Source organism: Otolemur garnettii, unplaced genomic scaffold, assembly GCF_000181295.1.
Source record: "Otolemur garnettii isolate 467f Iridium unplaced genomic scaffold, OtoGar3 scaffold00233, whole genome shotgun sequence".
NCBI classification, from domain to species: Eukaryota; Metazoa; Chordata; class Mammalia; order Primates; family Galagidae; genus Otolemur; species Otolemur garnettii.
The window spans coordinates 716,782-737,654 of record NW_003852628.1 but is presented as its reverse complement, the minus strand read 5'-3'; the positions used below and the strand labels follow the sequence as shown (position 1 = coordinate 737,654).

The 20,873-nt window shown below is 50.9% G+C and overlaps 2 protein-coding genes across 2 annotated transcripts in view; both read left to right on the top strand.

Moving 5' to 3' along the window:
• The window catches only part of SPTBN4 (spectrin beta, non-erythrocytic 4), an 80,605-nt gene extending 66,564 nt beyond the window's left edge, over positions 1–14,041 (top strand). The window contains exons 26-35 of the mRNA XM_003802104.3: positions 986–1,230; positions 5,024–5,162; positions 5,253–5,337; positions 5,691–5,887; positions 7,805–8,424; positions 9,475–9,544; positions 10,156–10,448; positions 11,612–11,785; positions 11,933–11,975; positions 13,001–14,041. Of these exons, the coding sequence (XP_003802152.1) occupies positions 986–1,230; positions 5,024–5,162; positions 5,253–5,337; positions 5,691–5,887; positions 7,805–8,424; positions 9,475–9,544; positions 10,156–10,448; positions 11,612–11,785; positions 11,933–11,975; positions 13,001–13,159 (2,025 nt within the window). The 3' untranslated portion in view covers positions 13,160–14,041. The remainder of the gene's footprint in view (positions 1–985; positions 1,231–5,023; positions 5,163–5,252; positions 5,338–5,690; positions 5,888–7,804; positions 8,425–9,474; positions 9,545–10,155; positions 10,449–11,611; positions 11,786–11,932; positions 11,976–13,000) is intronic.
• Positions 14,042–14,400: 359 nt separating this feature from the next.
• SHKBP1 (SH3KBP1 binding protein 1) overlaps positions 14,401–20,873 on the top strand; it is an 11,415-nt gene continuing 4,942 nt past the window's right edge. The window contains exons 1-12 of the mRNA XM_003802103.1: positions 14,401–14,528; positions 14,767–14,820; positions 14,911–14,956; positions 15,061–15,134; positions 15,735–15,793; positions 16,036–16,116; positions 16,504–16,665; positions 16,748–16,838; positions 16,928–17,118; positions 17,731–17,846; positions 18,623–18,710; positions 18,824–18,940. Coding sequence (XP_003802151.1) covers positions 14,443–14,528; positions 14,767–14,820; positions 14,911–14,956; positions 15,061–15,134; positions 15,735–15,793; positions 16,036–16,116; positions 16,504–16,665; positions 16,748–16,838; positions 16,928–17,118; positions 17,731–17,846; positions 18,623–18,710; positions 18,824–18,940 — 1,165 coding nt within the window. The 5' untranslated portion in view covers positions 14,401–14,442. The remainder of the gene's footprint in view (positions 14,529–14,766; positions 14,821–14,910; positions 14,957–15,060; positions 15,135–15,734; positions 15,794–16,035; positions 16,117–16,503; positions 16,666–16,747; positions 16,839–16,927; positions 17,119–17,730; positions 17,847–18,622; positions 18,711–18,823; positions 18,941–20,873) is intronic.

The following is a 20,873-nucleotide window of genomic DNA, read 5'->3' as shown; positions in this document are numbered from 1 at the left end:
AAAAAAAAAAAAAAAAAAAAGTTGAAAGATGACTATTAGAAATCAGGCTGAGGGATTGATAGTGATCAAGTGGTGGATCTGATAGAAACAGGGTGGTCACTGCAAAAGAAGTCAGGTGATTGAACCAATAGAGTTGGCAGCACTCACCCAGCAGAGTCCATAGAGATTGGGCAAGAGACTGATGGCAACTGAACAGTTATTCTGAAGGAAACTGGGCTATAAGGAGGTAGAGGGTCTGAAATACGTCAAGTGGAAAAAATAATACAGAATGTCTAACAGGTATCAGAATGGAAAAGGGATTCCTAAAAGAAACAAGGTAGATACGGGCCTGCCTGAAGAAGTAGGTGACAGTCCCATTAGAAATAAAGTTCTCAGACCAAAAGAAATCAAGAAAGAAACCTAGTAGTAGAAAGAAGAAAGTAGAAAGTAGTAGAGAAAAACCTGGAAGAAGTCAGAGGCCGGGGTGATGGCTCAGGCCTGTAATCCTCGCTCTTTAGGAGTCTGAGGTGGGAGAGTGCTTGAGGGCAGGAGTTTAGGACCAGCCTTGGCAATAGTGAGACCCCCCAATCTCTACAAAAATATGTATATGTATTTTTAAAATTAGCTGGGTGTGCATCTGTGGTCAGTCCCAGCTACTTGGGAGGCTGAGGCAGGATAGCTTGAGCCCAGGAGTTTGAGGTTGCTGTGAGCTATGATTGGGCAGCTGCACTCTAGTCAGCTGGCAAAGCAAGACCCTTTCTCCAATGAATCGACGAATGAATGAAGTCAGAATGCAGGTAAGTCTAAGAAAAATCAGGCAGCAGATGAGAGAAATGCAGCAGTGTGTATAAAAGAAGTCAGAAAGTAGGCAGCGGACACAGCCCGGCTGTGGGCTCACAGGCGCAGACTCCTTGCATCTAAGGGCTTTGCATTTAAGCAGATGGGAAAAGAGCAGGCAGAGTCTGGGCCCTTGGAGGGCCGGTGACCGACCTAGCATGCCTCTCAGGTGCGGCAGCTTCAGGAAGGGGCAGCCCAGCTGCGGACGGTGTATGCGGGTGAACACGCCGAGACCATCGCCAGCCGGGAGCAGGAGGTGCTGCAGGGCTGGAAGGAGCTGCTGGCAGCCTGCGAAGATGCTCGCCTACATGTCAGCTCCACAGCCGATGCCCTGCGCTTCCACAGCCAAGCCCGAGACCTGCTGTCTTGGATGGATGGTATCGCCGGCCAGATCGGGGCAGCTGACAAGCCCAGGTGCCCCTTAGCCCTCCTCAGGCTCCCTACCTGTCTCTGACAGTCTCCCTCAGCCACCCCCAGCCCATCCACAGTTCCCGTCCCATAAGAAGTCACAACAGCTAATACCTGCATGGCACCTCTATGTGGCAGGCACTGTTCTAGATGTTTCATGTAAATTAGGACTCCTTGTCAGGCCTGAAATTGTGGACTTAAGGCACTGGCATCCTCCTGCCCTCTGTCTTTCCCAGTCCCCCACTATTGCCCTCTCCATGGGGATGTCTCAACATGGGATGGGCTGGGCCAGCAGTGGGGCAGGGGAGGTGTGGGACTGTATCTGTCAGGGTGGAAGAACAACTCTAACAAACAGTCCTAGCATCTCGGTGGCTTAACCTAGTGGGCACTGATTTATTGCTCACATAGTGGCTCACAGTGAGCATGCAACAGAAGTCTTTCCCAGGTGGTTGGGAGTCAGAGGACTTTCATCACTTGGTCTGGAGAGTCACTTGCTGGACCCTCTGGATCCCACTGTATGTGGGCAAAGACAGCAGGAGCCTCAGCATAGAAGGGTTTAGGGACTAAGCCTGTGTCAAACGCTGCTGGCCAAATGGCAACCTGTCTGCCAAGGAGGCTGGAAATTTAATACCATGGTTTTGGCCAAGAAGAAAAGGACCTGGAAAATGGTGGGCACTGGCAATGTTTCTGTGACCGTGGGGGTCTTGCGCCTGCACTCATTTACTCAGCAAATGTTTACTGAGTGCTTGCTGGGTGCCAGATGCTGAGCAAGGCCTGTGTTACCCTGAGGCAGCTCACTATCTGACCGGGGAGTAAACGCGCACATCCTGCTGCTTCACCAAGTAGTAAGTGCTGTGAAGGAAAACATGGTGAGGTGAGGGAATGAGACCATAGCTGGCAAGGCCTCTCTGAGGATGTGACATCTGAGTGGAGAACTGAATTAAGTGATGGGTGAACCTGGTAAAGTTTTGAGGGAAGATTTTTCAGGTGTTGGGGTCAGCAAGTGCAAAGGCCCTGGTGGGGGGCGTAGTTGGGTACATTTGGGGAGGTGAGAAAATCATTGCAGCTGGATAGAACAAGGAAGGGGAGAGTCAAGAGGGAGAGAAAATGAGAACAGAGGGGTAGTAGCAGCTATGCGTGGTGAGGAGTGTGTCTCCTCTCTAAGTGTCCTGGGAGAGTTCAGAACAGGGAGGGATGTGACAATGTACAGTGGAGAAAAATCACCCCAGTTACTTGTGGGGAATACACTGTAGAGAACAAGAGTGGAAGCAGGTAAGCCAGCCGGGAGGCTCCTGCTGTGATGCGGGTGACAGACCATGCTGGCTTGGGCCATCCATGGGGGTTGTATGTAGAAATGGAGAGAAAAAAGGGCTTGATTTTAAGAAATTTAAAATCTTGGCTCGGCGCCTATAGCTCAACCGGCTAAGGCGCCAGCCATGTACACCTAAGGTGGCGGGTTCAAATCCCCAGCCCGGACCCGCCAAACAACGATGGCTGCAACCAAAAAAAAAATAGCCAGGCGTTGTGGCGGGCGCCTGTGGTCCCAGCTACTTGGGAGGCAGAGGCAGGAGACTTGCTTGAGCCCAGGAGTTGGAGGTTGCTGTGAGCTGTAATGCCACGGCACTCTACCCAGGGGGACAGCTTGAGGCTCTGTCTTTAAAAAAAAAAAAAAAAAAAAAAAATTTAAAATCTTTTACTTAGGAAAAATTTCAAATCACAGAAAATTAGAGGTAACAATGTAGTGAACCCACATGTGTATTGTGAACACCTGGCTTAAACCACCATCACTGTTTGGCTAGTCTCATTCCAATAGTACACTCCCCCCACCATTGCCCTTCCTCCCCTGCTGAGTTATCTTTAAAGCAATCTTAGCTTCATGTCATTTCACAGGGTGTATTTTAAAGTTACAAATGTTCGGTCCTAGGTTGGGTGTGGTGGCTCACACCTGTAATCCTAGCACTCTGGGAGGCCGAGGTGGGTGGATTTCCTGAGCTCATGGGTTTGAGACCAGCCTAAGCAAGAGCGAAACCCTGTCTCTAAAAATAGCTGAGCGTTGTGGCAGGTGCCTGTAGTCCCAGCTACTACTTGGAAGGCTGAGGCAAGAGAATCACTTAAGCCCAAGAGTTTGAGGTTTCTGTGAGCTATGATGCCACAACACTATATCGAGGGTGACAAAGACTCTGTCTCAAAAAAAAAAAAAAAAGAAATGTTCAGTCCTGACTGAAGGACCGGCTTCAGGGGCTAAGGGAAAGAGAAGGGTCATTGATGAATGATGGGTGAATTTACTCAAATGGAAAGAAGAGGTCATGTTTGGGGAATGGGGGAGGATCAGAAATTCTAGTTATATTAACTTTCATTACAATGTGGGACCTCCAGAAGTAAGTTTGGACACATTTTATATTAGTCCATTCTCTATTATTATAACAATGCCACAGATTGGATAATTTATAAAGAAAAACATTTATTTAGTTCATAGTTCTGAAGGCTGGGAAGTCCTAGAGCATGGTGCTAGCCTCTGGTGGGGCCTTCATGGTATGTCACAGAATGGTGGAGGACATTACAGGGTGAGAGGGCAAGTATGTGCTAGTTCTGGTCTCTCTCTCTCTCTCTCTCAAGCTGTTAATTCTTGGGGTCCCACCCTGATGACTTCATCTAATGGTAATTACCTCTCAAAGGCCCCACATCCAAATTCTTACATATCAGTTTGGGTGTTAAGTTTCTAACATATGAAATTTGAGAGACCATGGACATGGTGGCTCATGCCTGCAATCCTAACACTCTGGGAGGCTGGGGTGGATGGATCCTTTGAGTTTAGGAGTCCAAGACCAGCTTGAGCAAGAGCACGACCAACTCTCTACTAAAAGTAGAAAAATTAGCCAGGTGTTGTGGTGGGTGCCTGTAGTCAGTCCCAGCTACTTGGAGACTGAGGCAAGAGGATCACTTGAGCCCAGGAGTTTGAGGTTGCTGTGAGCTAGGCTGATGCCACAGCACTCTAGCCTGGGGCAACAGAGTCAAGACTCTATCTAAAAAAAAATAATAATAATACCAGAAAGAAAGAAATTTAAGAGACACATTCAAACCATACTGTAAAGCTGTGATTTACCAACTGGTGGAACCTTCAGAAATTTGGAATTGATTTTGAACATATGATGGCTTAGAGTAGCACTGTCCAATAGTTATAAAATGTGAGCTACATATACAATTAAGAGTTTTCTTGTAACCACATTAATGAAGTAAAAGGAAGCAAGTGAAAATTATTTTAGTAATACATTATTTGACCCAACAGACTCCAAATAATATCACTTCAACATGTAGTCAGTATTAAAATTATTAATGAGACATTTAACTTTTTTTTTACACTAAACCCTCACAATGTGGTGTGTACTTTAGCCTTCAACATATCTCAATTTGGAATGGACTAGTCACAATTCCAGTGCTCAATTGCTATGCAAGTTTGGTGGTCACTGCATCGGACAGCACAGACTTGGAAAGTTAGAATCCACTGGCTAGTGGAACCTTCAGAATTACAGAAAGTTAAAAAATTTAGATTTCAAGATCCAAAGGTTAGAAGGTTAGAATTACAAAAATGTGAAATTTTGGAACCTTGGAAATTTGGAATCATTGAACTACTGAAGAGTCTTGGACCCTCAGGACTTGGTCAGAGAAGGTAGGTGTGTATGGAAGTGGTGTGGGATATCAGCCTCAGGGCTGTGAGTTCACCAGGAGCTGCTTTAAGGGCGGGCCCACACAGGCCGCTCATAGCTGAGATCCCTCTCTCCCTGCCTGCCACCCACTGCAGGGATGTGTCATCGGTGGAGGTGCTCATGAACTACCACCAGGGCCTGAAGACGGAGCTGGAGGCCCGGGCACCTGAGTTGACTGCTTGCCAGGAGCTGGGGCGCTCTCTGCTGCTTAACAAGAGTGCTATGGCTGATGAGGTGGGGAGGAGCATGGGGGACCCCCTCTGCCACCCAGGCACACTGGGGGGTGGGAGCCATCCTTGACTCACCTCCTACCCACACTCCCAGATTCAGGCACAGCTGGACAAGCTGGGGACCAGGAAGGAGGAGGTGTCAGACAAATGGGACCGTCATTGGGAGTGGCTGCAGCAGAGTGAGTGGGGGCCCAGACACATGTGGATCAGGGCACAGGGACATGGTCCAGCATTCCCAGAGAAAGCCCAAAGGGTGACATAGGCATGCTTTGCACACTACCCATGGGTCTCCAGAAGCAAACATAAGGACTGGGAGGGTGAACAGGGGTCTGCCTTGCCACTGGATCCCTGGTGGCAGACACCTGTAGAGAAGCTGGTGCCCACAGAAACAGCCCCAGCCTCTGTCATTCCTATAGAGCCCATAGTGGTCAGGGCTGGGACAGGGGAAGCCAGAGGGGTATAGAAGGACAGAGAAAACAGCCTGGAAGGACACCTGGAGTCCCCAGCCCCTGACCCCACATACCTCCCTCAGTGTTGGAAGTGCACCAGTTTGCCCAGGAGGCGGTGGTGGCTGATGCCTGGCTGACAGCCCAAGAGCCTCTGCTGCAGAGCCGGGAGCTGGGCAGCAGTGTGGATGAGGTGGAGCAGCTTATCCGGCGACATGAGGCCTTCCGAAAAGCGGCTGCAGCCTGGGAAGAGAGGTTCAGCTCTCTGCGGCGCCTGACCACGGTCAGACCCCCAGATCCTATCCCATGCCCCCACACAACGACTCCCCCAGCCCAGCCCTCTATATGGGACAGACACATCCAGACTTAGTGTTCTGTCTTGTTGCACGAGGGCCAAGAAAGACCTTTCTAGGCTCCCAGTGGGGCACAGGAACAGATCTGTCACCATACAATGAAAGCCCAGAGTAGTCAGGGATGATCTGGAGAGACAAAGAGGCACTTGTTGTGTCCTGAGGGAGTCTGGTCTGAAACTTGAAGAATGAAGTGAAGAGACTATTCTAATAAAAAGTCTTAAGGTCTTCACTCTGGGAGGCTGAGGCAGGTGAATTGCCTGAGCTCACAGGTTAGGGACCAGCCTGAGCTGGAGTGAGACCTCATCTCTAAAAATAGCTGGGTGTTGTGGCAGGTGCCTGTAGTCCCAGCTACTTGGGAGGCTGAGACAAGAGAATCACTTGAGCCCAAGTATTTGATGTTGCTGTGAGCTATGATGCCATAGCACTCTACCAAGGGTGACAAAGTGAGATTCTGTCTCAAAAGAAAAAAAAATCATAAGGTCTTGGGTGCACCATTAAGAAAGGAGGAAATGGGGGTCAGAAAGGTATCCAGATGGAAGGCTGAAGCAGGTTGATTGCCTGAGTTCAGGAGTTCGAGATCAGACTGAGCAAGAGAGATCCTGTCTTTACTAAAAATAGGGCCCGGCTCATGCCTGTGATCCTAACACTTTGGAAGGGCAAGGTGAGTGGATCACTTGAACTCAGGAATTCAAGACCAGCCTGAGCAAAAGTGAGACCCCCATCTCTACTAAAAATAGAAAAACTGGCTTGGCACCTGTGGCTCAAGCAGCTAAAGCACCAGCCACATACACCAGAGCTGGTAGGTTCGAATCTAGCCCAGCCCACCAAACAACGATGGCTGCAACCAAAAAATAGCTGGGCGTTGTGGTGGGCGCTTGTAGTCCCAGCTACTTGGGAGGCGGAGGCAGGAGAATCGCTTTAGCCCAGGAGTTGGATGTTGCTGTGAGCTGTAATTCCACAGCACTCTACCCGGGTGACAGCTTGAGGCTCTGTCTCAAAACAAACAAACAACCACCACCAACAAACAAATAGAAAAACTAGCCAGGCATTGTGGCAGGCCTCTGTAAAAGAATAACTTGAGCCTGTGAGTTTCAGGTTGCTGTGAGCTATGATGCCACAGCACTCTACCCAGGGGGACAGAGTGAGACTCTGTCTCAAAAGAAAAAAGAGAGAGCGAGAGAGAGACAACCTTTCTCTACTAAAACCAGAAAAACTAGCTGGTCCTTGTGGCAGGTGCCTGTGGTCCCAGCTATTGAGAGGCTGAGGTAAGAAGATCGCTTGAGCTCAGGAGTTTGAGGTTGCTGTGAGCTGTGATGCCATGTACTCTACCCAAGGTGACAGTGAGACTCTATCTAAAAAAGAAAAAGCGAAAAGGAAAGGCACCCAGAGAAAGTATTAATTAGTCAGTTCTTAAAAGTAATAGGTGTTTGAGAGAATAGAAATTAAGTCCTTGCTAGAGAGCAAAGCTTGGGCCCAGGCCTGGACAACCTTGCTCTTTCAAAGAACTGATAAAGCGTGGCGTGGTGGCTCACTCCTGTAATCCTAGAACTCTGGGAGGGCAAGGTGGGTGGATAGCTTGATCTCCAGTTTGAGACCAGCCTGAGCAAAAGTGAGACCCCGTCTTTACTAAAAATAGAAAAACTGAGGCAAGAGGATTGCTTGAGCTGGAGTTGGAGGTTGCTGTGCGCTATGACGCCACACCGCTCTACACAGGGTGAGAGCTTGAACAAACGAACGAACAAAACTGATAGAGTGTAGAGGCAGAAAAAACCTTCTCGGACCGCTCCATCATGAGCCTTTTCTCCACCCCCAAGCCTTCAACTTGACCCTGGTCCCTCTTCCCTCAGATCGAGAAACTCAAGGCAGAACAGAGCAAGCAGCCGCCCACCCCGCTGCTGGGGCGCAAGTTCTTTGGGGACCCCACGGAACTGGCAGCCAAGGCGGCGCCCCTGCTGCGGCCAGGGGGATATGAACGGGGCTTGGAGCCCCTGGCCCGTCGGGCCTCGGACACGCTGTCGGCGGAGGTGCGGACTCGGGTGGGGTATGTGCGACAGGAGCTCAAGCCCGAGCGTCTCCAGCCGCGCATTGATCGCCTGCCGGAGGTTCCCGGCAGGGTGGAGCCCACCGCTCTGCCGGCCGCACCAGAGGACGCATCGGAGACCCCAGTGGCTCCCGCGGCGACAGAGCAGGTCCAGCCGCGGCCAGAGCGCCAGGAGTCAGCTGATCGCGCGGAGGATCTGCCCAGGAGGCGGCGGCCAGAACGCCAGGAGTCGGCCGACCAAGCTGAGGAGGCTGCGCGGAGGCGGCGGCCTGAGAGGCAGGAGTCCGCGGAGCACGAGGCAACCCACAGCCTTACCTTGGGCCGATATGAGCAGATGGAGCGGCGGCGGGAGAGGCGGGAGCGGCGGTTGGAGCGGCAGGAGTCCAGTGAACAGGAGATGCCCATCAGGGGAGACCTAGCCAAGGGGTGAGGGACTGTGTGACCAGGGAGTTAAGGGGAAAGGAAGCGCAGAGCCCCACAGCCGCACAGGCCTTGGTGGAGGGGCTGAGGGTTCAGAACTTCCTAAAGAGGGAGCTACTGTCGTGGTACCCATTTTGCGGAGGTAGAGGAGATAGGCCCATTGTTCCACAGAGGCAGCCCTTCCTGTTAGAGGAAAAGGCAGAGTGCTTTCCTCCAGGGGCAGGTTCTCAGTCACTGGGTTCTAACGCCTGTAACCAAGTCCTCTGGGCGCCCCTGGGCTGTGATTTTGTCCTGTCTGCATCTTAGTTTCTTCACTGGGCTAGTGGTGGAACCATTACTGCCTTGGGAAGACCCTTTATCTCAGTTTCTCTCAACAGCCTTATGATGTGGGTACTCCGTTGTATGGATAGGGCAACTGAGGCGCAAAGAAGACCCATCACTCAGTTTAGATGAATCAGGACTGGAACTCAGGCCTTTCAGAATCCAGAGTTAACCAGAGTGTATGGTGCAGAGTAGTCCAATCAGCTGTGTTTCCAGAAAGAGGCCTTTGGTCAAAAGACAATGACTTCTTGACCCTTTTAAAACTTCACATTTCAGGAACATTTGCTGAATGCCCACTCTGTGCCTGATGAGAACAGTGATTTAAATAGTCACAGCCCTGCCTTCATGGGGCTCACAATCCAGTGGGGGCAACAGACTGACCACTAGTGAAGAGCCAGAATGATTAGGGCTGGTAACTGTCAGGAATGTAGGAAGGGGCTGTGCTTGGGAGCTCAGTGGGTGGGTGGAGAAAGGCAAGGAAGGGCTGAAGGCACGTTCTGGATTTTCCTTTTTTGTGCTGCTAAAAACTCAAAGGAAAGAGAGGTTCAGTCCTGCATTCAGCAGGCATGTCCTGAATACCTGTGGTATGTAAGGCCAGCATCTGAGATAGCTGCAGAAGTGAACAGAGGCCTGGCATCTCAGGTTGAGGGGGGGAGGCTCCTCTGTCCAGCCAGCAGGTCCCTAGGAAAAGATACTACAGTTCCATTGGGTCTTTCTGTTCCCTACCACCACCAGGAAGGCTACCCTGGCTGACATCGTGGAGCAGCTGCAGGAGAAAGAGGCAAGCCCAGGGCTCCCTGTTGGGGTAAGTTGAACCTCTCCGTGGGTGGGGATATGGGAACCCCTCTTCTCAGAGCAGGAGTAAGGAAATCAGAAACAAACAGTGCTAGGCCTGGACCCATCCTCCTACCTGAACCCTGCAGAGACAGCATGGTCTCTCAGGACCCCCAGAGTCTGAAAATTTCTTGATTAGAAAAATGGGGCGCTGACATAAGAGACCCCTGCTCCCCTCCACACACTCCAGACTCTACCAACATCTATCCTGGGCTCCATATTTCTTCCGCCCCGTGGGTCCCAAATTTCCTCATAGATGGCCACGTACACACACAGAAGGAAGCCCCAGATTGCTCCTACAGACAGATGAGACACCCATATGCTAGCACCCATACTTCCACAGATCTAGCCCCCTCTTCTCACCATCAAGAGAAATGCCAAAACCCATGAGTCCTAACAGATTCACTCCCAAGACCCCTGGGGCACCTAAGAGTTGGATCTCCATCCCTGAGGTCCTCCCATATTCGTCTCCAGACAAATGGTCCTTCAGACGTATGGGACCCCAGACCCATGAGCTCCCCCAGACAGATGGCCCCCATGCCCCCAATGGACAGCACCCCTCTTCCCCCTCCCTTCACACAGCCGCCTCTGCCTCAGCCTCGCGAGCTTCCCCCTGGCCGCCTGCCCAACGGGCTTGAGCCGCCCGATCGGACACCTCGGCCGGACCGGCCGCGGGCGCGGGATCGGCCCAAGCCGCGACGGCGGCCGCGGCCGCGAGAGGGTGGTGAGGGCGGGGGAAGCAGGCGCTCGCGCTCCGCCCCGGCCCAGGGCAGCTCCGCCCCCGCGCCTCCGCCACCGCCCACTCATACAGTGCAGCACGAGGGCTTCCTGCTGCGCAAGCGTGAGCTCGACGCTAACCGCAAGTCGTCCAACCGGTGAGCGTGTGGGCGGGGTTTTGGAAGGTGGGTCCCAAGCTCAGGGTGTCCAATGAGTGAATAGATGGGCTTGCGGAGGGGGTGTGACTCAAATGCAGGACCCCAACCGGTTGGTGGGTGGGGTCAGAGACGGGGTGGGGGTGGGGTGGGGCAGGGAGCGGGGATCAACATATGGGAATCCAGTCACTGAACAGTAAAGGAGGAGGGAGCCTAAGGTTAATAAGTCCAATGGCTTAGTGGGTGGAGCTTACATGGGGGCGGGACGAGAATGCTCTGACAGTTAATAAATTGGGACCTACTCGCAGTACTCATAGCAGCCAACCAGAGAATTGACTGACTAAATGGCAGATTGGGAGTGGAATATAGGTTTCAATGGCTTGTGGTGAATCCCAGAGAACTCTTCCAACCAATGAGTGAGGGCGGATCCATCCTTGAAGTTTCCAATCAGGGCATATTCTGGGAGCTGTGGGGAAGGGCAGTAATCTCTTACAGGTTTCCAAATGGGGGTCTAGTTGTGATGTGTCTGCTGTCCAGCTCCTGGTTATCCAATCTCTTTTTGTCCAACTGGGAGGAAAAATATGGGAACAGGTGGAAGGGAAAGGGATCATTGGCCAAGGAGTGGAGTGAGACCTAAACCCAAGGGGTAAACTGGGGAGGGCAGGTTCAGATTTTCTTGGTGGGGTCTGGAGGTTGTCTTTCTTCCTTGCACCTAGGCCAAGATGGGAATAAACAAAGGTACCTGGTATATTTTGCTCTTGAAGAGCTGCCTCCTGGATTGAGGCTTTGACTGTTTGAGGAGATGGAAACTCCTATTCCAGACAGTGGATTAATAGATATTCCTTGGAAGAATTCTGTGAGGAGTAGAGGAGTGGGGAAGAATGGAGCAAAGATTTATGGAAGAGATGGCTCAAGTCTTGCATTCTGGAAATTTAGTATAGGCAGGGATAATGAAGGGCAAACACAGTAGAGAGACTTACACTCTCCTTTAGGTAAGCAACAGCCATAAGGCCTAAGCCTAGTTCTAACATCCTAGGCCTATGGCCTAGCTAGGGCAAAGGCCTAGTGATAGGAAGCTTCAGGTATATTCAGCCATGAGGCTGTTAATGAAGAGTACTCAGGCATAGTACTGCAGCTCTGCCTTGAGCCCTTTCTTGTCACTCCAGGTCATGGGTGAGCCTATACTGTGTGCTCAGCAAAGGGGAGCTGGGCTTCTACAAGGATTCCAAGGGTCCAGCATCTGGGAGCACACATGGTGGAGAGCCACTGCTCAGCCTGCAGAAGGCCACCAGTGAGGTGGCCAGTGACTACAAGAAAAAGAAGCACGTCTTCAAGCTCCAGTGAGCCCCCATATTGGGCAGGAGGGAGGATTCCAAGGCTGAGCTTCTCTTTCCTAGCAGGGCCTTGGCTTTCCTGGAGGACAGTTGGTGGATGGGTGGGCTGGGCCACTTCCTCAGATCTCCCAAATCCTGTGTCCTTTCCTACAGGACCCAGGATGGCAGTGAGTTTTTGCTCCAGGCTAAAGATGAGGTGAGAACTGGTTCCTTCTGTCCCCTGTGTGGACCTCAGGAATGACTGGCTGGCTAACTCCTGGCCCTCGGTGATGGGGCTGTAAAAAGAGAAGCTCAACAGGCCAGAGTTATCAGGGTTGTAATGGGAAAGCCTATGGGCTGTGAGAGCCCAAACAAGGTTCCTAACCAGGGGGGAATGGGAGAGGGTTCAGGTACCTGGAGGCCAAGATGACAAAGTCCATCCTCCTTCCCTTGGCCACTCAGGTGAGACTGGACAATGGAAAGAGTTAGCTTAAAAAGGGGGTAATGGCTGGGCATAATGGCTCACACCTGTAACTTTAACACTCTGGGAGGCCAAGGCAGGAGGATTGTTTGAGCTCAAGAATTCAAAACCAGCCTGATAATAAGTGAGCCCCCATCTCTACTAAAAATAGAAAAGTTAGCCAGGGACTGTGTTGGGTGTCTGTATTCCCAGTTAGTCAGGAGGCTGAGGCAAGAGGATCACTTCAGCCCAGGAGTTTGAGGTTGCTGTGAACTATGCTGACAACATGGTGCTCTAGCCTGGGTAACAGGGTAAGACTGTGTTTCAAAAAAAAAAAAAGTGGATGGCACCTGTGGCTCAAAGGAGTAGGGTGCTGGCCCCTTATGCCAGAGGTAGCGGGTTTAAACCCAGCCCCAGGCCCCCCCCAAAAAAGTCTTATCGTAACGTTATTGTGAGAATTAAAGTAGTTGATACATGGAGAATACTTAGCACAGGGTCTTGTGTCAGTGCTCTAGAAGCATTACTGTATTATTATTATTTTTTTTATCTCTGCAGTGGGAATTATAATATAACCCTACTGCACAGGTTTTACTGAATTAACACTCAAAAGTGCTTAGATCAGAGCCTGACACAAATGCTAACTGCGTCACCATTTTCATCATTACTCCTGTTTAATAAACGAGGAACCAAGTTCATAGAGAGTAGTCTGATTTCAGGATCATCTATTACTCCAGATCTTCTCTTCTAAATATAGACTCTGTGTGCGCTGTTTCTTCCCCCAGGAGGAGATGAATGGCTGGCTGGAGGCTGTGGCCGCCTCAGTGGCTGAACATGCTGAGATCGCCCGCTGGGGCCAGACTCTACCTACCACTTCATCCACAGATGAGGGCAACCCCAAGAGGGAGGGCGGGGAGCGCAGGGCCAGCGGGCGAAGGAAGTGACTTCTCACCCCCAGGGCCTGACACGTCTCCCTGCCCCTCTTTTCCGAACTGTGGGCACAAAGACACTTTCTTCTGTGGGGGCAGGAGCCCCTAGTTCCAGCACTGCGGACGTGCGCGCCATGATGGGCACTGGAAAGGAGGGGACTTCTCCTGCACCCTAAGAAGTGGTGGGGGGATTGTTGCCCCTATAGCCATATCTCGGCCCCTTCCCGCTCGCCACCCCCCACCCCAGGTGCTGGGGCTCCATTATTTTTATGCAATAACTGAGCTTGGTGGGGGCGGGCAGGGGGCCAGTTGAGCCAAGGCCCCTGCCCTGAACCACAGATCCTGCCCCAAGAAGCTGGGGTGGTGGGGGAGATAATTCCTGTCCCCGTCTCCACCCTAGGGATGGGCACGGGGGCGCTGGTGAGGTCCCCTGGACCATCCAGGGTGCTAGGGGGTAGGGAGGGGACACCCCTCCCCGCCTTTACCTCACTTCCAATGCTGCCTTGATCTCTGTCTGGGAGGGGGGAGTGAAGGGGCCCTAGCCCCTGCACTCTGCCGCCTCAGAGCCATGCGGTTAATTCCTGACTTAGTTTATTTTTGCAAAACCTTGACCTCCTTCTCCTCCGCCCCGCATCCGCGAAGGCTTTTTAATGGGAGGGGCGTCAAAGCTCAAAGTCTTCCTCTCTCCTCCCCCCTCCAGCTGTAAATGCCACTTCATGAGGGGAGGGGTGAGGGGAAGCTCTTTCCCTGCATGCTTCTGGCTGGAGCACCTCCCTGGAGAGTGGGGGAACCGGGTTGTGGATAGCCCCCATGGTCCCCTGGAGAAGCCGCTGGGGCCTAGGGGTGTGAGATAGTGTGGCGGGCGCACACTCTATAATACCTATAATAAATCCTTTGGCTTTGACGGTCTACGCTGATTTCTTTTCGTTTGATGGGCTGTGCCTGGGAGGAGTGAAGGGAGGGCTATGGTGCGGAGAACATCCATACTCCTTGATGTGGACTAACTTAAAGGTCTAAACACAAGTCCCCTTGACGAAGCACCTAAATGCCATAGGTAAAATGGGAACCCTAGAGGGATGTGGATTGTTTTGATTCTGGTGGTAAACTTCCTCAAAGGAGCCGCCAGGCCAGAAAAGGCGGGCCCCTTTAAGGAGGCGGAGAACTTAACTACCGCTGGCAAGCACTCCGTCCAATCGCCAGCGGCTCCCGGAGTCTCTAGCCCAATAAGCAGGCGGCGAAGGCGGGGTCAAGGTGCACACCCGGAAGCGGGTGCTGGCCGGCAGGCTCGCAGGGGGACCATGGCTGCGGCGGCGACTGCAGCAGAGGGGGTCCCAAGTCGGGGGCCTCCCGGTGAAGTGATTCATTTGAATGTAGGAGGCAAGAGGTTAGTGTAGGAGATTCCTGAGGTCTCACTCTCGAAGGCGGGGAGTTGGTGGGAATACCCGCCTCTCCTTGGGGGGAAATCCCTGTCCATCAAGGGTTGCTCCTCCCCCTGTTGGAGGCGCGAGGACCTGGAAAAACCCCTGGGGAAGGGAGGAAACTCACTAGATCCTACGAGAAGGAATCCGCATCCCTCACTCGCTCCCCATCATCACATGCATCTGCTTACCTTCCCTATCCAGATTCAGTACCTCTCGCCAGACTCTGACCTGGATCCCAGACTCCTTTTTCTCCAGGTGATTAGAAGAGTTTGGGGCGAGGGTGGAAAAGGGATGTAGGGAGACCATCCTGTCCCCTGACACCTGGTCTTTGTCCCGTCCCTGCAGTCTTCTGAGCGGACGCATCTCGACTCTGAAAGATGAGACCGGAGCAGTGAGTAGGGAAGAGCTGAAAAGGGGAGGCCAGTTAGAGGAGGGAAATGACCCCTACTCAGTCCTATTCTTTGCCCTTTCATCGTCTTCCTCACTTTCCCACAGATCTTCATCGACAGAGACCCCACAGTCTTCGCCCCCATCCTCAACTTCCTGCGCACCAAAGAGCTGGACTCCAGGTTGGCATGGATGAAAAGGAGGGAGTCCCGCGTTCTTTTCACCCCCCCCAAGAAGTCTTTTCTCTGGTTCAGAATGTCCACTTAAGCTCCAACCTGCTAAAATTCTCATTTACAATCTTGATCGTGTTAAAATTATATGTTCTTAGGCGGCGCCTATGGCTCAGTGAGTAGGGCACCGGCCCCATATACTGAGGGTGGTAGGTTCAAACCCGGACCCAAACTGCAACAAAAAAATAGCCGGGGGTTGTGGCGGGTGCCTATAGTCCCAGTTACTCGGGAGGCTGAGGCAAGAGAATCTCCTAAGCCCAGGAGTTGGAGGTTGCTGTGAGCTGTTACTCCATGGCACTGTACCAAGGGCAATAAAGTGAGGCTCTGTCTCTAAAAATAAAAAAAGAAGAAGAAAGAAGAAAATATATGTCCTTAAAATTCCTCACACACACATTTTCACTGCCCATATCATTAGTTTTTAGAATCTTGATTTCTGTAAAAATTTGCTTCACTTTGACATTCTCTGTGCAGTTTGAAAATTTCCTCCTCAGAATCTCTGCTCACCCCCACCCATACCTCAGACCCTGAAGCCTAATCAATTCTACTACTTAGGGGTGTCCACGGTTCCAGCCTCCTCCATGAAGCCCAGTTCTATGGGTTAACTCCTTTGGGTAAGTGGAAGCTCCGACTAGCATCCTTATCGAATAGAAAATCCCTCTTTAGGGATGCTACTCGTCTCTTCCCCCTTTCTCCTGAAAGAAGGGGGGGGGGGTGAGAGCTGAGAACACTGGATTTAAGTGTGAGCAGTGGGTCTGAGGGGCGTGATGGTATTCTGTGGAGGAAGAGATGGGTAAGGGAAAGGGGTCTGCTCCAGTACCCTCTAAGCTCCAGCCTTAGAGTTCTCTCATCACAGTTCGTCGCCTGCAGCTGCGGGAGGAGTTGGACCGATCTTCTTGTGGAAATGTCCTCTTCAATGGTTATCTGCCCCCACCAGGTGGGCACTCCCAATAGATGGAAGGGAGAGGAGGTGGGCTAAAGACTACATTTCCTGTAAGGCAAGGCCCTTGGGTGCCTGTACTGTGTGTGAGCTCTGAGATGTGGGACTTGTAGTTCTCCATCAAATGCCTGGGCTAATGCTGGGAAAGGAAATAGGAAACAGCATTTCCCATGAGGCTATGGGCTCCTTAGTTCTCTCTGAGGAAGCTGCCTAGAGCCTGATGGGAGTTGTAGTCCAGGTTTGACTTTTCTCATAGGGAGGCTTCAGAAGACCTGGGTTTCTTTGCAGAGAGGGGGAAAAATATTAAAGAAAAGTTCCTGACTGTAATTCCTGTGACAGTCATGATTTCACTTATTGTTACTTTACCCCTTATCCCCACTATAGTGTTCCCAGTGAAGCGGCGGAATCGACACAGCCTAGTGGGACCCCAGCAGATAGGAGGACGCCCATCCCCTGTTCGACGGAGCAACACGATGCCCCTCAACCTGGGCAATGCAGGGCTGCTGGGTCGAATACTGGATGAGAAAGCCCCTCCTTCCCCCTCCGGTATGTTTCTATCTCCTGGGAGATTAGGGCAGCTAGTTGAGGCCCTGTGACCCTTCCGTGATCCCTACTCTTTCCCTTCAAGGGCAACCAGAGGAGCCAGGGATGGTGCGCCTGGTGTGTGGACACCACAACTGGATCGCTGTGGCCTATACCCAGTTTCTTGTCTGCTATAGGTGCTTAAGGAGGGGTGGCAGGAGATCCTGAGTGCTGTTGATGGGGAGGGCTTAGGTGAGGGTTGATGATGCCCCCTCCAATCCTACAGGCTGAAGGAGGCCTCTGGCTGGCAGCTAGTGTTTTCTAGCCCCCGTCTGGACTGGCCCATAGAACGGCTGGCGCTCACAGCCCGGGTACCTGGTGGGGCTTTGGGTGAACATGATAAGATGGTGGCAGCGGCCACAGGCAGCGAGATCCTACTATGGGCTCTGCAGGCAGAAGGTGGTGGCTCCGAAATAGGTATGGCCCCAAGCCTTTTCCAGAGCCTCTAAATTCTGTGGCCCATTAAAATAACCAACCCTATAAAATTCCCCAATCTGTAAGAATTCTCTGCCCCATTAGCTCTCTTTGCCTTATTAGAATGCTCTAATTCTTTAGCATTCCATGTCCTATTAGAATTCCATGGCCTGGTAGAAAAATCCGGCCACATAAAATTCTCTCCTCCACTAGCATTCTCTGCCCTATTAGAGCTCTTTGCTCTGTTAAAATGCTCCATGCAAGTAGAATGCCAGAGCCTGTTAGAATCTGTGTTGCCAAGTTAGAGATTTCTGACTTATTAGATTGATCTGTCCCAAACAAATCTCAGTCCATATAAGAATCTGGTGCCACTACTAGCGTCCTTTTTTTGCCTTGTTGCAAATCTCACCCGTGTTAGAATTCCATACCCCTGTAGAGTCCCATACCGCATCAGAAATCAGGCCCATTGAAATCCTCTCTAATTCCTGCTGGAATCCTCTATCCCAAGAGGACTTCATGAGCCAGCTGAATCCTCTGGCCCTTGGAGTTCTTCCTGCCACCACTCTCTTCCCCTATAAGATAGAGTCTTGGCTGAGCCCTCCTTGCCCACTGCAGGAGTCTTCCATCTGGGGGTGCCCGTGGAGGCCCTGTTCTTCGTTGGGAATCAGCTTATTGCTACAAGCCACACAGGGCGCATTGGGGTGTGGAATGCCGTCACCAAGCACTGGCAGGTCAGAGTTCTGGCCAGCCTGGCTGCTCCCTTCCCAGGTTTCTGACTATCCTGAGCCAGGAAAGGGTTCCCTTCTATTCCACCTTACCTGGAGAGTCAGAGAACCCCCAAATTGGCCCAGGCTTGAGGATGTCTGTGCTAAAGGCCTAAAGAGCATCAGGGAAGCCTTCTTAGAGGAGAGGCTACAGAGCTTACATGAAAGATGGATGGTTGGGGAAGGAAGAAAGAGGATTCTCCAGGTCCTGGGTAGGGGAGCAGGAGAGGGGAGGTAGTATAGGAGGCAGATGCCCAGAAAGAGGCGAGCAAATGTCTGTCACTCTATACCCCCCAGGATGTGTCCAAAATGTACCCCTCAAAATCTACAATGTTGTTTTTCTCCTATTAAAGTGTGAGTGTTTTGGAAAATGACAGAGACAGAGACAGAAATAGAGGAAGAAAAACAGAGAAATAGACATAGACAATCAGAAAAAGGTGACAACAGTGGACAGAGGGAAACCAGGACTGAATGACTGGTAGGGGAAGGGATGCAGAGAGAGAACAGAGATGAGTTATAGGAAAGTCAGAAACAGTCAAGGAGAGGCTGAGAGACAGGGAGAGATAGACAAAAGGGATTAGAGGAGAATGTGAACAAAATGGAGATGGAGATAGGCCTGGAGCGGGGAAGCTGGGAAGAAGTGGGCAGCTTCCACAGCAGGCAGGGGAGGGCATGCCAGGAGGGGGCACCACAGAAACAAAGTCATGGAGGGGCTCCCCAGCTATCCCCTGCTCTGCACCCAGGTCCAAGAGGTGCAGCCTATCACCAGTTACGATGCAGCAGGTTCTTTCCTTCTCCTGGGCTGCAACAATGGCTCCATCTACTATGTGGGTGAGCAACAGCCTGTACCCTGTGCCTGAGAGTCTCCCTTGGGAAGTGGGAGGGGAGGCAGATAGGCTGGGGCACCTTGAAGAAACCCACTCCACCCTCCTTGTCCATCCTAGATGTGCAGAAGTTCCCCCTGCGCATGAAGGACAATGACCTCCTTGTCAGTGAACTGTACCGGGATCCAGCAGAGGACGGGGTCACCGCTCTCAGTGTCTACCTCACTCCCAAGACCAGTAAGCTCTGATCTAGCTCCCACCACTCTGCCATCACCAGCCAGTCTCAGCTTGTAGCTATCTCCTCACTTGGATAGTATGATCCAATGGGATTTACTGGGAGTGGGGACAGATTCAACTCTCATTTAGTCATTCAACAAATATTTACTGAGCACCCCTGTATTTAAATCTTGTTCTAGGAGCTGGATCATGGCTGGTATCTCTACCAGGGCCTAAATAGGCCACTAGTAGTTAACCATTGTTTCTTTCCCAACTCTGTGGTTAGGGAGAACATGTTTATGTGTTTGTAAAACAAAGAGGATGCATGTTTTACAGAGGACAAGGCTAAGTTCTTTTTCTTTCTTTCTTTTTTTTTTTTGCAGAGACAGAGTCTCACTTTATTGCCCTTGGTAGAGTGCTATGGCATCATATAGTTCACAGCAACCTCCAACTCCTGGGCTTAGGCGATTCTCTTGCCTTAGCCTCCCAAGTAGCTGGGACTATAGGCACCCACCACAACGCTATTTTTTTGTTGTTGTTGCAGTTTGGCGGGGGCCAGGTTTGAACCTGCCACCCTCAGTATATGGGGCTGGTACCTTACCCACTGAGCCACAGGCGCTGCCCTAAGTTCTTTTTCTTGGAACAGGTTTTTACTTTTTTTGTTTTTGTTTTTTGAGACAGTCTCACTCTGTCACCCTGGGTAGAGTGCCGTGGTATCAGCCTAACTCAACTCTGGGGCTTAAGCAATCCTCTTGCCTCAGCCTCCTCAGTAGCTGGGACAACAGGCATTTGCCACAATGCCCAGCTAGTTTTTTTGTTTTTAGTAGACTGATGTCGCTCATGCTCAAGCTGGTCTTGAACTTGAGCTCAAGCAATCCACCCACCTCAGTCTTCAAGAGAGCTAGGATTACAGACGAGTCTCTGTGCACAACCTTGTGGCCCTTTATATTTAGCGTTTTTCACTTAGCATAACGCTTGGGGTTTTTTAGTGTTTCCTGGATCTTAACATTCATCTTCATCTACCCTAGGTTATAAGTATTTTCCCCTGTGTTTCTTCTAGAAGCTTTATCATAGTTTTAGCTTTTACATGGAGGTTTCTGTTTCATCTCAAATTAACTTCTATGCATGTTATGAGGCAGGAGTTACAGTTCATTTTGTCTGGCAGAAATAAGAATACACTTCCGTTCACAACCTATTATCCTGTTTTTCCTATGCCGGCCTCCTTTCTTACTTAGTTAATCATTTCCTCCTCATCTCTCTCCCCACCACATGCCACTATTCTGTCATGTTTGACATTTATCTTTACATCTGTTCGCATCTTTACAAATAGGTATTGTGGATGTGATTCTGAATATACGTAAATAGCTTTGGCTCTATTATCTCATTTATCACTTTTTGTTGACCCTGCCTTCAGTTTAACATCCATCCCTGTTACTGTGTGTTACCCTAATCCATTACTTTTGACTGCTACATAAAATATTGAAACTACATTTTACCTACCCACATTCCTTAAGATAGTCTGTTAAGTTTCTAACAGTCACAAATAACTTTTCCCCTATGGAAAGTTGGCTGGAGTTAGGAGTGCCTCAGACACGCTGGGTTATATGTTCTTGTCTTGCTCTCTCCTCTGTTTATGTGCCTCCCTCTATTTTTTTCTTTCTCTCTAATCTTTCTCTCCATGTCTCTGTCTCTATATCTCTGTGTAACTCATATTCTTGGTTCCCTGTGTCCCTTTGTTCCTTTACTTTCTGTCTCTGTTCCCACTTATTAGCTCTATTTCTTTCTTTCTTTCTTTTCTTTTTCTTTTTTTTTTTTTTTTTTGAGACAGTCTCTCTGTGTCGCCCTGGGTAGAGTGCTATGGCCTCATAGCTCACAGCAACCTCAAACTCGTGGGCTTAAGAGAGCCTCTTGGCTCGGCACCTGTGGCTCAAGCGGCTAAGGCGCCAGCCACATA